Source organism: Protomyctophum parallelum, assembly GCF_964188405.1.
Source record: "Protomyctophum parallelum genome assembly, chromosome: 11".
In the NCBI taxonomy this organism is placed as follows: domain Eukaryota; kingdom Metazoa; phylum Chordata; class Actinopteri; order Myctophiformes; family Myctophidae; genus Protomyctophum; species Protomyctophum parallelum.
In genome coordinates this window covers 25,084,788-25,099,853 of record NC_139707.1, presented here as the reverse complement: position 1 = coordinate 25,099,853, position 15,066 = coordinate 25,084,788, and the positions used below count along the sequence as shown (strand labels likewise).

General features: G+C 42.9%; 1 protein-coding gene across 4 annotated transcripts in view; it reads left to right on the top strand.

Moving 5' to 3' along the window:
- The window catches only part of ptpn4a (protein tyrosine phosphatase non-receptor type 4a), a 114,825-nt gene that overhangs the window by 61,246 nt on the left and 38,513 nt on the right, over positions 1-15,066 (top strand). For all 4 annotated transcript variants that reach the window (XM_083777524.1, XM_083777522.1, XM_083777523.1 and 1 more), the window contains exons 5-9: positions 1,805-1,883; positions 5,698-5,742; positions 6,333-6,385; positions 12,482-12,602; positions 12,936-13,023. In XM_083777524.1, coding sequence (XP_083633650.1) covers positions 1,805-1,883; positions 5,698-5,742; positions 6,333-6,385; positions 12,482-12,602; positions 12,936-13,023 — 386 coding nt within the window. The remainder of the gene's footprint in view (positions 1-1,804; positions 1,884-5,697; positions 5,743-6,332; positions 6,386-12,481; positions 12,603-12,935; positions 13,024-15,066) is intronic.

Sequence of the window (15,066 nt, the reverse complement as noted above, 5' to 3'; positions counted from 1 at the left end):
ACAGAAAGAATACAAAAGGCATATTATATTCCTTGATCAAATATTAATTTGACCATTTGAGATACAGGGCCAGGCAAGGCCATGTGAGGAATTTATGAGAATTTATTTATGAGGAATGAAATGTCACATAGACAAGTATAGACGTTTCTGTGGCTACCAAAGTGGGGGCGAATCTTTTAAACTACATGTGCGTTCCTCGGCTGCGTGCGCACACAGACAGCATTACATTCACAGAATTTTCATTCACAGAATTTTCAATTAATTGTTAACTGTTACACAACGACAATTAATCGTTTTTCGATTAATTGCTAACATCCCTAATAAGAAGTAATCTTATAAGTGCAATATCTCCCCATGTCAAGTGGGGATTTCCTCTTGCATGATCGGTACAAATGTTGTCTTTCTCGTGAGGGTGATCCGGGTTTACTTTGAATCCCGCGTAGCACATGAAAAGGCATACGAGTGCCAACATCGACTTCCTTCTCAATCTAAAGCGAACCTTTCTAAGTACCAAAGATGGTCTCTTAAGTGATTGGCAATACGTAATGGCAATGGATAGTTCCTACACCAACAAGCCCACATATTGTATTCTCAGACAATGGCCACATTCAACCTGATACACAGCACCTAACCAAGCCACAATAGCCAAGTGTGTAACTTAATAGAGGACTCGGCTCAGCAACAATGGTGCTCTGCAGGCTGACCTTGGAAGTAGGGCTGTCGCGGTTACAACATTTAAGTAGATTATTAATTCATCATTGAAGTCATACAAATGATTGTGATTAGCCTGACACATTTAACACTCTGAGCGGCCAAGACAGAGATCCCCGCCCTATCAAATAATTACGCTCATCGCCCAGGATGGAGATTAATCAAAAGACCGAACATTACACGACCGAACGGAACGCTCCAGCCTGCAGCCAGTCGTCATCCAAAGTGTTCCCCCTCCATGTTAATGGATGGGATAATTTTTTTTAAGAATAACTCAATTATAAATAAATCAATTATTCCAATTCTATCCAAAGATGTGTGTTTTTGACGACCCATCGCGGTCTGTCACTAGTCGCGTTAGAGGTAATCATACCTCCTTTGGTTGCCGATCCTCCAAAGGGTCTTTTGGCTACATGCCATTATATCTAGCACTATCCAAGATGGTGCCGTGCCACCTTGAAATGGGCTCTGAGGCTGCAAATCGCTGGGCGCATTGATTTAATGGTTCCAAATGACGCTGGGCATTAAGAGTGTTATTTGTGGCTTTTTTGCCATTGAACATTGGAGCATCTGTGAAAAATCTGTTTGCCTTTTAGAATAGCAGAAATAGCTGATCTACAAGCTTGCAACTCGCTACTTTGTGACACTTGAGCCCTGGCAGATGTCTTTTTGTGGCGGTTCTGGACAACCGTGGGTCCGACGGACTCGACACCGGGCACGTGCACCCCTGTGGTGGCGTGGAACGTGCGTCAAATTTGACACACACAGTGATTTGATTCGGTGGGGGGAACGGTTCCCGAGTTAGTTGCGTCCAATGTGGAGATAAATGCAGATGAAAAAGAAGGATGTGCTGTTGGGATTACACACACACCGAGACTTGGTGCCGTTATAGTTAGATAATCAGAATTATTTGAGATAATCACTTGATTTTTTTTTAAACACAATTAAATGTGAAGGAAGTGATTATGCAATTATCTCAAATAATTGAGGATTAGACAATTATGTAATCAATGTGACAGGCCTACTTGGAAGACAATAATACTTATTCCTTTTTTGTTATCTTCTCTTGACTGTCTTAACATGTTGTCTACAGGAGGCTCTCCCCATAACCTGAGCTTCAGAGTCAAATTCTTTGTGACAGACCCCGGAAAACTTCAGGAAGAGTACACACGGTAAGTGGTAGAAAAAGTATTCAGATTTTTAAGTGGTGCAACCACTTCATTAACTCTTTTATTGAGGCTGTTGGCATAAACCCCAGTTCCAGGTGCCACCATACGTGTTCACACACACACACACACACACACACACACACACACACACACTCGTTACACACACTTGCTACACATTGGAACAAGCACACACTGTTTACCTTTCATCAGAAGCTTTTACATGGCGGGAGCGTCGCGGTACAAATTAAATCCAAAATGGATGGCAGAAGGAAGATCCACCAAGGACAGGCACAGCTCTCCTGGAGTCGGACTTATGGAGGTTTGAAAATCCTCCTTTCAACTGCTTTACACCGTGATTATATTTTCAATCCAATAGCTGGAACGGTGGGGCGTTGCCATAGGAACCGGCGCGTTCCTGTGGGTCTGGAAGTTCCGGGGTCCCCCCGGGGACCGCCACACTGAGTTGCACCACTTACAGTACTTCACATGGGTGTGATTCTTTTTTACTTAGGTAAAAGTATCAATACTGCAATGTGGAAATACTAGAAGTCTATTTCTCCCATTGCTTCTTTACATTCACTGTTCTTACACATGAGTCCACATTCTAAATTCAAGGTAAATTTCTTTACGTCTGAGGACGACGTAGAGAAGTATGACCCATTCCACCTGCCAGTCTGCTAAACCAGGCCACGAACCCGTGGTCAATTCACTGTTGAGTTTTTCAGCGGTGCCTCCGTCCCGTTACGCAGCTATGTGTGTACCTATGTACTGTATGTCTCTGTACGTGTCTGTCCAAGCACGGAAAGCTGCAACACAGTAACTATGTCATTTCTCACTGTACACTACAATACAGTACAGTACTGTAATTATAACAATAAATGTATATTTGCACCGCTCAATTCACACAGGTGTGATTTAGTTTTAAGATTTTTTTTGCGGCTTACGCCTTTTATTGTTTTTTTTTTTTTTTTTTTTTTTTTTTAAGGGACTGACAGGAAACGGGAGAGAGATGGTCGAAGACATGCAGTAAAGGCCGTGTCGGGTTCGGGAGTCGAACCCGCGGCACACTGCGACTGGATTACCAGTCGGGTGCCCAGACGGTTACGCCACCGCCTGGGCGTGATTTTGTTTTAGTAAGCAAATCATCTGAGGACCCCCCAAAATCATTTGTAGGGTCCCCCCTCCCCTTCCGGGGGTCCAAACCTACAGGTTGAGAACCACTGTGCTAATCGGCCTAAATGGTCTCAGGGGGGGGCATAGATCAGGGGGGATTTGTTGAAGGGAGAATGGGTAATCCCTCCAGTAGCTTTCATTGTTGTTTTCCTGATGGTGGTATAGAGTAAGCGGCTGGGACAAAGTATAGGATTTTAAATAGGGTTTAGCGTGTGTGTCTTACTCTTACCTGTACTTTCTCATTTCTGTGTATCTTTAATGCTTTGCAACTCTATTTTAACCCATTTAGGCCATTTATTTTCACGATTTAAAAGAAATAGCAGACCTATAAGCTCGTAGCGCGCCACTTGGTGGCGCGCTATGAGCTTGTAGATCTGCTATTTTTCAATAGCTAAATGATAACATAATGTTTAAAACACCAAAAGGGGTTCACGCCCAAATGGGTTAAAAAGTCTTATACAGATAGTTTATTATTAGTCTTGAGTTGCCAGATCATCAGAGATCTCCCTCAATGGATAAGTCAGGCGGTAAATTCAATGTAGTTGCTAAAACTAGACTTGTCTAAATCTATCAAAGACGAGGCTCTTGTCTTGGGTGGCTGTGGCTCAGGAGGTAGAGCAGATTGTCTAATGATCCGTGGGCCAGCGGTTCAAATCCTAGCTCCTCCTGTCTACATGTTGAAGTGTCCAATTAACCCTACACTGCCTCCAATGAGTCCGTGCTAGCTTGCCACCATTGGTGTGTGAATGTGGGAAGTGAGGACGCAGGCGTCGACTGTTTGCCGCTTCACCTCCCAATGTATGAATGAATGAACCATTGTGAAGCGCTTTGAGCACTTGGAAAAGCACTATACAAATGCCATTCATTATAAAAATGCCATTCATTTAATATTTAGGGTGGTTTCTAAAGCAGCAGCAGCAGGCATAGGTTTGTTCTAGCAATGTGACTGGCTGTGTGCGTGAGACTGCTGTGACCAGTGGTGTATACTAGATTTTTTTTAGGTCATACTATACTTCTTCCCGCCCACACCCAGCGTGTGCGTGGTCACATAATGAAATAACCACACATAAATATATACAGTATATTGATGTGTGGAGCAGTGAAGTAATTTTGTAGGCCTATACAGTATCTGTATAGATGTAACTTCCTGTGTTCTGATGAATTTTGTGAGTTTCATACCAAATCAAGGAGAAATCAATGAGTCCTGACTCCTCAATAATAAGTCTGACTGACCTACCCTAGTTGCTCATTTGAACTTATTTTAATAGATCTGGATGCTTAATTGTTTCTGTCTCTCACAAAAGTCTGGCAACCCTGGACTGGTGAGCTGCTGATTTGCACTCAGACACCACAGTAGCCTACCTCCACTGAGGCGACACCATGATGCACTCAGACACCACAGTAGCCTACCTCCACTGAGACGACACCATGATGCACTCAGACACCACAGTAGCCTACCTCCACTGAGGCGACACCATGATGCACTCAGACACCACAGTAGCCTACCTCCACTGAGACGACACCATGATGCACTCAGACACCACAGTAGCCTACCTCCACTGAGGCGACACCATGATGCACTCAGATACCACAGTAGCCTACCTCCACTGAGACGACACCATGATGCACTCAGATACCACAGTAGCCTACCTCCACTGAGACGACACCATGAATAGGAGGATGATGCACTCAGACACCACAGTAGCCTACCTCCACTGTCGTTTTGATGCGGGAGTCAGGGAAATTCAGACCCAAACGACCCCCTGGGATTACACACACACAGAGACTTGGTGCAGTTCAGAATTATTTGAGATAATCACTTGATTTTTTTTAAGCACAATTAAATCGTTAATCGCAATTATGTGTGTAACAGTTGTAATCATCCTTACGATTATCAAGAGGTTTGAAATCTGTTACATTCAACATGATATTCAATTATCAATTTGTGAGGTAGCCTCGTCTTAGAAAACCAATAAACTTTGAGTGCCAAAGGTCTATTGGTCTTTTCATTCAGGCAAAAACTTCTGCCGCAGAGAACAGCTTTTTTATATCCTACGATTTTGCAACCCATTTTTTTCACCCAGACTAGTGTCAATTATCTAATGTAATCCTGGGCGCTACACTTCTTCTGCCAACCTGGGGGGGGCAGTGGACTGACCTCATGCTTCCTTCTATGCATGAGGAGTCCAAGCTGCTTCTTTTCACCTGACAGGGGGGAGTTTCCCTGGCCAGACGTAGCGAGTGGAAGGAACACGTTATTCATTTCCGAGCATTTCCTTTCCCCTCCATCAGGCGCCCCGGCTGGCCAGGGAGAGGTAGTTTAGAGACCAGGATTACTGCATGTTTTTGTGATGGTATTGCAGAGAACAGAATCAGATAGACTCCGACTTCGACTCTGATGGGAAGTAGAAGAAGATTCATTCAAAATGTTTTTCAAAATGTAAGTTGTGACACTTAATGAATTGTCCCACGTGCATGGCCCTTGATTAACACGACCTGTGGGCTGATGTGGGTGTCCATTGTTTTCATACATACAGTAACAACAGACAACTCCAGCAAAGATGCCTGATAACTGGTTTAATCCGACTCCTTTGTGTCAGTTAATTAGCCTCTTGTATTAATCTGACATTTGTTCTCTCCTCAGGTACCAATATTTTCTACAGATCAAGCAGGATATATTAACTGGAAGGTGAGTTTGTGTAGTCATTATAATCATAGATATTATGATATTTAGTCGACTTTTCCAGACTAAAATATAAAAATTTACTCTGGGAGTAAATTATTTATCAATCTATTTCTTCACCACTGTGTTTGTAGGGTGTCTAGTAACACATCTCACAAAGATTGAAATTCAGTTTCCCTGGGAGAATCTGTGACAGCTACTGAATGTTGGTGTACCATTAATAACCTACATGCAGGCAAAATTTACAAATTTTAATTCTGCTTTAATAGCATGCGAGTTGTCAAGCTAGGGGTTTTTCATAAATCTGAACCCATTGCAAGCATATTACACGAAAAACATTCATTGGGCTAAAAACAGCAATAGCAATCATCCATCCACCCACTTTTCTGTCATTTCACCATTTTATTGTGTTTTTATTAGTAGTGTTATTACAGCAACACTTAGGTTAATGTAAAACGGTTCCTATTGTAAAGTACTGTACTAGCTTTTTTTATTGATCCATGAAGCTAAATCAAGTGTGTGTGTGTGACGTGTGTGTGTGTGTGTGTGTGTGTGTGTGTGTGTGCTGCTCTGTGCGTGCTTGTCGCTTCCTCCAGATTGCCGTGTCCGCACAACACAGCCGCGCTTCTGGCGTCATATGCCGTTCAGTGTAAGTACCGCTTCCCTCACACACACACACACACACACACACACACACACACACACACACACTGCTGATAACAAATAGAAGGCCATTCATTAGGTCTCTATTTAGCAGCGCACACACGCTGTTTAAACGTAATGATTGAGGTCCCATCCAGCGCATTTGTGGTCCGCACGCTGAACCATTAGAATTCCATTAGGGGTTTGTTTCAGTGCTGGCTGAAATGAGCAAGCACGGATAGAAATGTTCTTCAGTTGTACCAGCTTGTGGCTAGTGTTGTTTTAACCTATTGCTAAGGATTCCTCACTGGGAGAAAATGGTATAGGAGACCTGCAGAGATACGGTAGATGCAGTAGCACCTAATTGAATTTTGGAGCAGTTACGATATATAACAGCATTATTCTACTTAAATTGCTCAGGGTTATACTTTTAGGCTTTCATAATCATAATGGATTCAGGTATGTGCTTAGTCTCGTACTTGGGGGACACATTGGTGCTATAATATTATATTGGTTTGCACTTTGCAGGGGTTGAACCTTGGTATTTCCATTTACAGCAGGTCATCAGGACCAACATGTTCCCTGGGAACGGTTGTCGGACTGTTTCGTTTGACACTATAGTATGACCAAGTAGGCCATTCCATTTTTGGGTGGAGAAAAAAATAAAATGCCAACATTTAGAATATGGAGATGAGAGGTTTCTGCTGCCCGAGAGCGACCGTATGTTGGGAAACGCTGCAGTGCACAAGGCCAAGTCTTAAGTCGGGAGTATAGTGTGGTGGTAATAGCATTTAGTCTCGAGTCTAATCTGATCTACTGTGGTGATTTAGCATTTAGCCCACGGCTTTGCTGACTGGGCCCTCTGTCATCATATTGGCTTGAATAATGTCTTGTGACATGCCAGCTTCTGTCTGTGTGCATTTCTCTCCTCTCTCTCCGTCTCTCATTGTCTCTGTCTCTTCTTTCGCTCTTGCTGTCTTTCTCTGAGTCTTTTTGTCTCATCTCATATGTGTTTTCATTGCGGTGTGTATCTGTTTCTCTCTCTCTCTCATAACCCCACTCCGCCTCACTGTCACTCTGTCCTTTACCTCTCTGGGGCAGTGCCATGTCTTGCCATGTCTGCTTATTATAAGCGACTTTGCACTTCTCTTTCTGTATATACAATACACAATATTTACAAGCCACTATAGTTGCTTGAAAATACTGGTATTGCAGGTTGTGTTCTTTGGAGGGGGGGCTTGTTTCTAAAGTGTAGTTGCTTATTTGGGCTTGGTTCCATTTTTTTTATTTTTGAGGGGGCCAGCCCCTCCTATACACAGGTTTAATGTTTGTCTTTAGTTCAATGTTTGTGTGCCTCATTACGTCATATTGTCTCTTTATTGTTAATGGTGTTTATTGTTTTCTTTCCCAGATTTGCCACACATTTTGCTAACTTTCCGTAACTACTACTAGATTTGTGTTATTAGAATGTTTCCAAGTATTCCCTGCCCTGTCCCTACCCACCATGGAGGTTGTAGGTTCGAATTCACCGTGGCATATTCCAGTTTTGTCAGGAGTCTATGCGAACACAATTGGCCTGTGTTCGGGGGACGGGGTCGGTGATGTTAGTCATTGCCCATACTGGCGATGTGATGCATTGTGAACTTGTAGATCTGCTATTTTCAAATACTGTATCAAATAGCCAATGCATACAGTATACCGTATAGGTTTAAAGTGCTCTTGTGGCCTAGTAGTAGTCACTTCTTTTGAGCTTGTTTTCCTAGACGTGGTTGCTTATTTCTCTCACAAAATCTGGCAGCTCTGCTCTGGAGCATTTCATGGGAGATTTCACTGCTATATAGGTCAGAGAAGAGAGTTAACTTGGCTACCAATGATGGGCATGACCACATGCACACACACACACACACACACACACACACACACACACTAGCATTAGCTGGGTCTATGTCCGCATTGTCGGTTATCTTAACGCTAGGTCAGGGCAGATTATGAAGATAAACGTTTGCTTTGGGGAAAACGGGGCTTGAAGCAGCAGCTATGCGTCTAACTCGGTTAGCTCAGCCTGAGTGCTGAGACAAATTTAATTCATCCGAAGGTTTTTTTTTAATTCTGAAAACAATACAAAAACTAAATTCCTGGGGGGAATAGAAATACATTTTGGAAATAAATATACATTCTACTGTCGGAAAACTGCCAATGATGCCTCAGTTATACAATGACCCCATCCTCAGATATGTAAGAAAAGATAAGAGCAGGTAGTCATAACATTCTTTATATATATTTGGTAACTGTGGAACAGAAGTCGTCACTAAAGAAAGACAGAAAACGTTTATGAAAATGCTGTAGCGTGAACGTGCAATGTGCATCTATGGCAAATCTTTGCTAACCGAGGTTATGACATCTCTTCTCAAACGATGTGCTGTGAAACAAGTCCAAGTGGGCTTTGGGACTTTGTGCCAACAACCCATTATCGTAATATATGCAACTATAAAATGAATTGTACTACCGTATATCAGTGCTTTGTGTGCACACAAAATGCTGAATAAGAAGATCTACAGGCTTACAAAGCATCACATTGTGTGCCTTGTGTTTCTGTCTTGATGCGCCATGTGCACAAACAGTTTGAAGTGCCGCTGCTTTGAGTGATCAGCCCACTTGTTCCATTGTGTTGTCGAACACAGTTAGTTGACATGAAAATCCATACGTAGAGAGTTTAACAACTATAGCCAAGGCGTTGAGGTTCTTATGTGAGAGAGAGATAGAGAGAAAGTATCTTTCGTTTCTTCTTTGTTATTGACTTACGGTAACTACAACTCTGTATGGATTTGTCTTGCAAATGGATACATATCTGACAAAAAAAGCCCACCCTGTCAGCTGTGGACCAAGCTTCATTATCACACATGTTACGTTGTGTTAAAACGGTGACACCAGCAAAAGAAGAGAAACTTTATCTCTTCACCCGGGTGATACTTAAAGCTACGTTATCGACTTGAAGACACTTGTATGTCTCCCTGGAGCTCTGAGCACATCAATAGGGGGGTTAGTTAGAATTGATTCTCTGGTCAATATGCTTAGGCTACCGGGCATCAGGTTAGTCCAGGGAGTACTTGAGGCTGACCACTATAGTAGCTACAATAGCGTTCAGGATGTTTACGCACACACACACGCGCACACCATCGTTCCACTCGGCTCCGTGCGTTGCAGTTCAAATCATTGTAGCAAATAAGTGGCTTCAAATAATAACACCATAATGCACGTCATTGATAGGCCTGTCACAATCACACATTTAAGTTGAGGATTCATTATCACACAAATAATTGCGATTCAATTAGAAATTACATTTCTGTTTGCCTTTTAGGCTTCGTAATAAAAAAGGTGCACAGGGCAGGTATGACAAATAAGAAACCAAGAAATTACTGGCATTTTTGGATCTAAGGCGGTAGTTCTCAACTGATTTTGTTTCAAGGACCCCCAAATTCATAGGTACTGTAATTTGTCTGTAATTAATCTGTCTGTCTGTCTGTCTGTCTGTCTCTTCCTCTCTCTCAGAGGACTCTGTACATTACTAGTCATAGCTCCTCTTTCCTCCACATGCTGATGCATCACACTGTCCTTTTCTATCTGTGATTGATCAAAGACAGTAAAGTTGTTGATGTTATGCTTACCGCTATTTTTAGACATGTTTAGATAGATGCTTTCTGGCCATCTGCTACAGTATATGGAATACACACACACACACACACACACACACACACACACACACACACACACAGTCACACACACACTCATAGTCACACACACACTCATAGTCACACACACACACACACACACACACACACACACACATCCACCCACTCCATCCTATTGGCTCTGGGTCTAATGGCTTATGACCATATTCTCATGGCAGCCATTTTTCTCTTGCATCATACAGCACTGCCCCAAGTAGTATCATGTAAGAGCATATTACATTTACTCTCTCTCTCTCTCTCTCTCTCTCTCTCTCTCTCTCTTCGCAGTCTTAATTTATGACAGCAAATATTGATTTAGTTTGTCGTCATCTTTTGAATAAAATTCCATGTATTAGTCATATTTTAGTCATCTGAAATGTCGACTAAATCTACAGTCTATTTGTCTATATAAAATTGTAATGCCTGATTTTACACTTACCCGATCCACAAGCTCACAACACAATGTGTTGTGAGCTTGTATATCTGCTATTTTCAGAGCGCAACTAAACATAAAATGACTGGTCCTTTTAGTTCTTCTTTTTACTTACATTTTTGTCCCACGATATTTTATATATTTAATCCTGTAGATTCAGTGGAATTCATAATTGTGAAATAATTATTCAAATATCTGAATTATAAGTTTGAGTCTAAATCAATCTGAATTTAGAAGGGGCACCAGTGAATTGAGCTTAGGCATAAGCACAATATTAATTTATATTTAACCCTTAACTTTAAACCACTAATAAAATAATTAAAAAGATTATAAAATAATCAATTATTATTTTATCTCAATTAATCTATGGAATCTGAAGGTAAGATCTTTCCCATTACATAGCCTTTCTTACTTTGCATGTGTCAAAAACCAGTAAGTTCAACTCTTGAGCAAATAATAGACTTGTTTAAAAATGAATCAATTTATTTCCACACCTAAGCTTATAGACAAACTCAGTAGAATGGATCACAATAATCAAATTAATTCTTAACCAAGAGTTAATGCAGGTTCAAATAGAATTTAGGAAACAAATCAAATTATAATGAAATTATATGATGGATAATGTCCTTTGCCATGAACTTAGAAACTTGATGTAATGCATCACTTTCCTGAGTGTTGGTTTGTTGAGAGCTTTGAGAGAGAGGCAGACTGGTGTCGTTTGTCTTCTGAGGGAGAGAGGTCGCTTCATCTCTCTCTTCATTATATACAGTAGCTCTCTTCGTTGTGCAATGCATGGCTCAGTTACCATACAGTATGTCACTCTCATTGCAAGATGGAGACATTAGTTGTCAACATGTTGTTGTGAAGCAAAGTCTCTTGGAAGTTCATTTTGGGAAAGGTCATTTTGTGTACGCATGCACTTATCATGGCTTTAGATTTCACATAACACACAATCTGCAACAATTACATTTATTGTACAGTGAATGTCATATTTCCAATCGATGATCAAGGAATCGAATGCTTTTATGACATAAAACATTCAAACATTATGACATATCCAAAGTCAGGGTGTGATCTGTGGCGATGACACTTAATCCAATGAATGGGATCAAGTCTTTATGGTACAAGGGTATCCCATGGGACTGAGTCTCTGAGTCTGTAGGGAAACGAGTCAATAGAATGTATATTTCCTATGAACGTGAAGGCCAATACTCTGGAATTGGACAGTTCCCAGTAAAGATTCTGTCAGCATTGACAGTGTGTGTGTATCATTTGATGCTGTGACTGCTGTCTCAGTCAGAAAGTACCATACTGAACATTCTTGAGGGTCAATAGGTCAGCAGACCCCTCTGCAGGGCTATAACTGTCCGGCTCCTTCACAGAGATCACTTCACATGTTCATTATATCATCCAATGCTGTAGGTGCTATAGCTGGATGCAATAGCTTAATTGTGCCTTTATACCCCTCGACCCTCGTCTACTACATTGTAACTCATTTTTTCACGCAGTGTCAATTATCTAATCATAATATCATAATCCTGAGCTCTACACTCCCTCTGCCAACCTGGGGAGAGCAAGGGACTGACCTCATGCTTCCTTCAATGTATGAGGAGTCCAAGCCGTGTCTTTGCACCTGACAGTGGGGGGGAGTGTTCCCCGGTTGGACGTAGCACGTGGAAGGAACACATTATTCCAACCAGTTCCATTCCCCTCCATCAGGCAGTATAGAGAACAGGATTACTGCAGGTTTTTTTTGTGAGGGGACCTAGGGACACAGGGAGAACATGCAAACTCCACACAGAAACATCCTTTAGTTCTACTAGATCTCTTCACCTTAGTTAGTTTTCATTTAGTTTTCGCATACGGTTTTCTACATTTTTGCCGTAGTCAACGGAACTAACCCTGTCTCTTGGTGTCTGTGTCCATCCTTCTGTCTGTGTAGCTGAGCTGGGCGACTACAACGAGGTGGACCACGCTGCAGGCTACCTGTCTGAGTTCTGCTTCATCCCCAACCCACCACAGGACTTCCACAAAGAAGTTCACAAACACCACCAGCAGCACAGGTACACGCACACGCTCTCTCTGTGTCTTTCTGTGTATCTGACTCTCTCTCTCTCTCTCTCTCTCTCTCTCTCTCTCTCTCTCTCGTTCTCGTTCCCTCTCTCTTGTTCTCGTTCCCTCTCTCTCCCTCAATGCTCCACCTCTCTTATCCCCCCCCACCCTCCTCATTTCCTTTGGTGTTCTCTCTCTTTCACGTCTCTTCTTTATCAACTGTATTCCTCTCTTCCTCTTTGTTCATTCCATTTCTTTCTTTGGCTGTCTTTGGATGTCTTTCTGACTCTCTCTCTCTCTCTCTCTCTCTATCTCTCTCTCTCTATCTCTCTCTCTCTCTTTAGCGGTCTGTCGCCGGCCCAGTCCGAGTTTAATTATCTGAACACAGCACGCTCGCTGGAGCTCTACGGGGTGGAGCTGCACTATGCAAGGGTAAGGCTACCGTGGCGTGTGTATGTGTAACTATTTGTGCACGACTGTATTTGTGTCCACACGCTGCACTCGCACGAGTGTGTGCATGTGTCCACGTCAGTACATGTGTCTGTCTATGTCTGTCACTTGCTCTCTGCCTGTCTGTCTGTCTGCCTGTCTGCCTGCATGTATGCCTGTCTGGGTGTTGCGCCATGAAGTTTGGCACACCAGCGGTGTACCGCAGTCCACAGCCAAGGCCATGTGCCCTGCTAAATGTGTTGTTTGTGTGTGTCTGTGACCTCAATCCAGGCTCCTCCCTCCATCCCTCTTTACGCCTCCTTCCCTCCCCCACCTCCTCCTTCCCTCTTCCTTTCAATGAAGTAGAAGTAGCCCAGTGGCGTTTTGAAGCACCCGGAAGAACACTCTGTGTTTCCTCGTCATAATTTCCCGGGTCCACCTGCAGTTCACGTTCTAACCACTAGGGGCGAGTGGAGAGTCTCCTTGGGCAGATCGGTGGAACACCATTTGTGGGCCGTGGACACATTTTTATGGGTCCTTTTTCTGTTTTCTGTTTCCTACATTATGTTTTTAATTATTGTTATTTCAGAACATTTAAAAAAAAACGTTTCCAAAAAAACTAAGATTTTCATGAATTAAAAACAATGAATAAGTCAAGAAATTCCATTAAAAGAAATGTTTAAGAATTTGCCGATTTACAACACTAGGTTGTGAGCTTGTACAGTAGATCTGCTGTTTTCACCAGTGTGGGTCCCGAGCAAACGTCTGGTGCGTCCGGCTTCCACCGTGGTGCATCCACCTTTGTGGAGCGTTTACACAGAACACAGTTGTCTCGTGCTCAGGCGGAGGGAAGCCAGGCGGGGAGAGCCGGACGGTTAGCTCAACCGTCACCTAGGCTGCTGAGCCAGCCTCACGGCGTGTCGCGGGTTCGACTCCCGATCCCGACGGCCTTTGCCGCGTGTCTTCCCCCCATCTCTCTCCCCATTTCCTGTCAGTCTACTTTCAACCTATATCATTAAAGGCAGAAAAAGCCAAAAAAAAAAAAAACATCTTGGGGAAAAAAAACATCTGTGTATAAATTGAGCATAATGCATGCAGTGCACACACCTGTCCTTGTTTTTAGTGCTCTCTTGTCAACAGTGCTGAGGATCTCGCCTTTAGATCAGTATGTATTGAGCTTGTCGTCTTGCAAATGTACACAGGATGGATACACACACAGCATACAGGATGGATACACACACACAGCATACACATCAGGCCAGATCAGGTTGTTAGCTTGTATGTAGGGCGATTTCCACAGGTTTTACACTCATTCACGTCTCGGTTTTCTGTAAGTCGCACTTTAGTACTGTTGAAGTCAGAGTTGTGCTTTATTTTATTTTATTATTTGAGGGTATACCACAATTATTCCCTGCACGCGCATCTACGATCACGTGTTTTTTAGTTAGTTACTGTGTGGTCTAGCCAACTCGGGACTCCTGGATCGCTGTTCTCCACACTCTCTTATCCAACATCAGGTTCCTGAGCTCTACAGTTTTGTTAGCTAAACTGTCGCGCTGCAGTATGTCTAGGACTCTAGGTGGTGCTCTTCTTCCTCCTCCTGGCTTTACCCTGGGTTTGCTCCCATAGAGTAAATTGACTTGCCTCTAGTTCTGGGTGCCTGACGCAGTGCCCTGCTAGCCTCATCCTTCTCTAAGTCCCCATAGAGGTCCACATTTTTTATGCAGTCCATGTGACACCTAGTGCCAATCGTAGCATTATTGTGTAGACCCCACCCAGGGCTCTTTGAAGCAGTCCAGGCCCCAAGGTATTTGAAGTAATCGACTGGCTCTAGCACCGTCCTGTCGGCTTTGGCAATGGTTTTGTCCTCTGTGTGGATTTATAGACGATATGCGATTTTTACCAGCTGCTTGAAAAGCATGCTGGGCAATAATCGCTGTGGAAGGCTTTCACTTCACTTTTTTGCCTCTAGCCGACCTCTCAGCCATGGGATGCTACAGCATAGTCTGAACGGCATGACTCTGTCTCAGCCATGGGATGCTATGC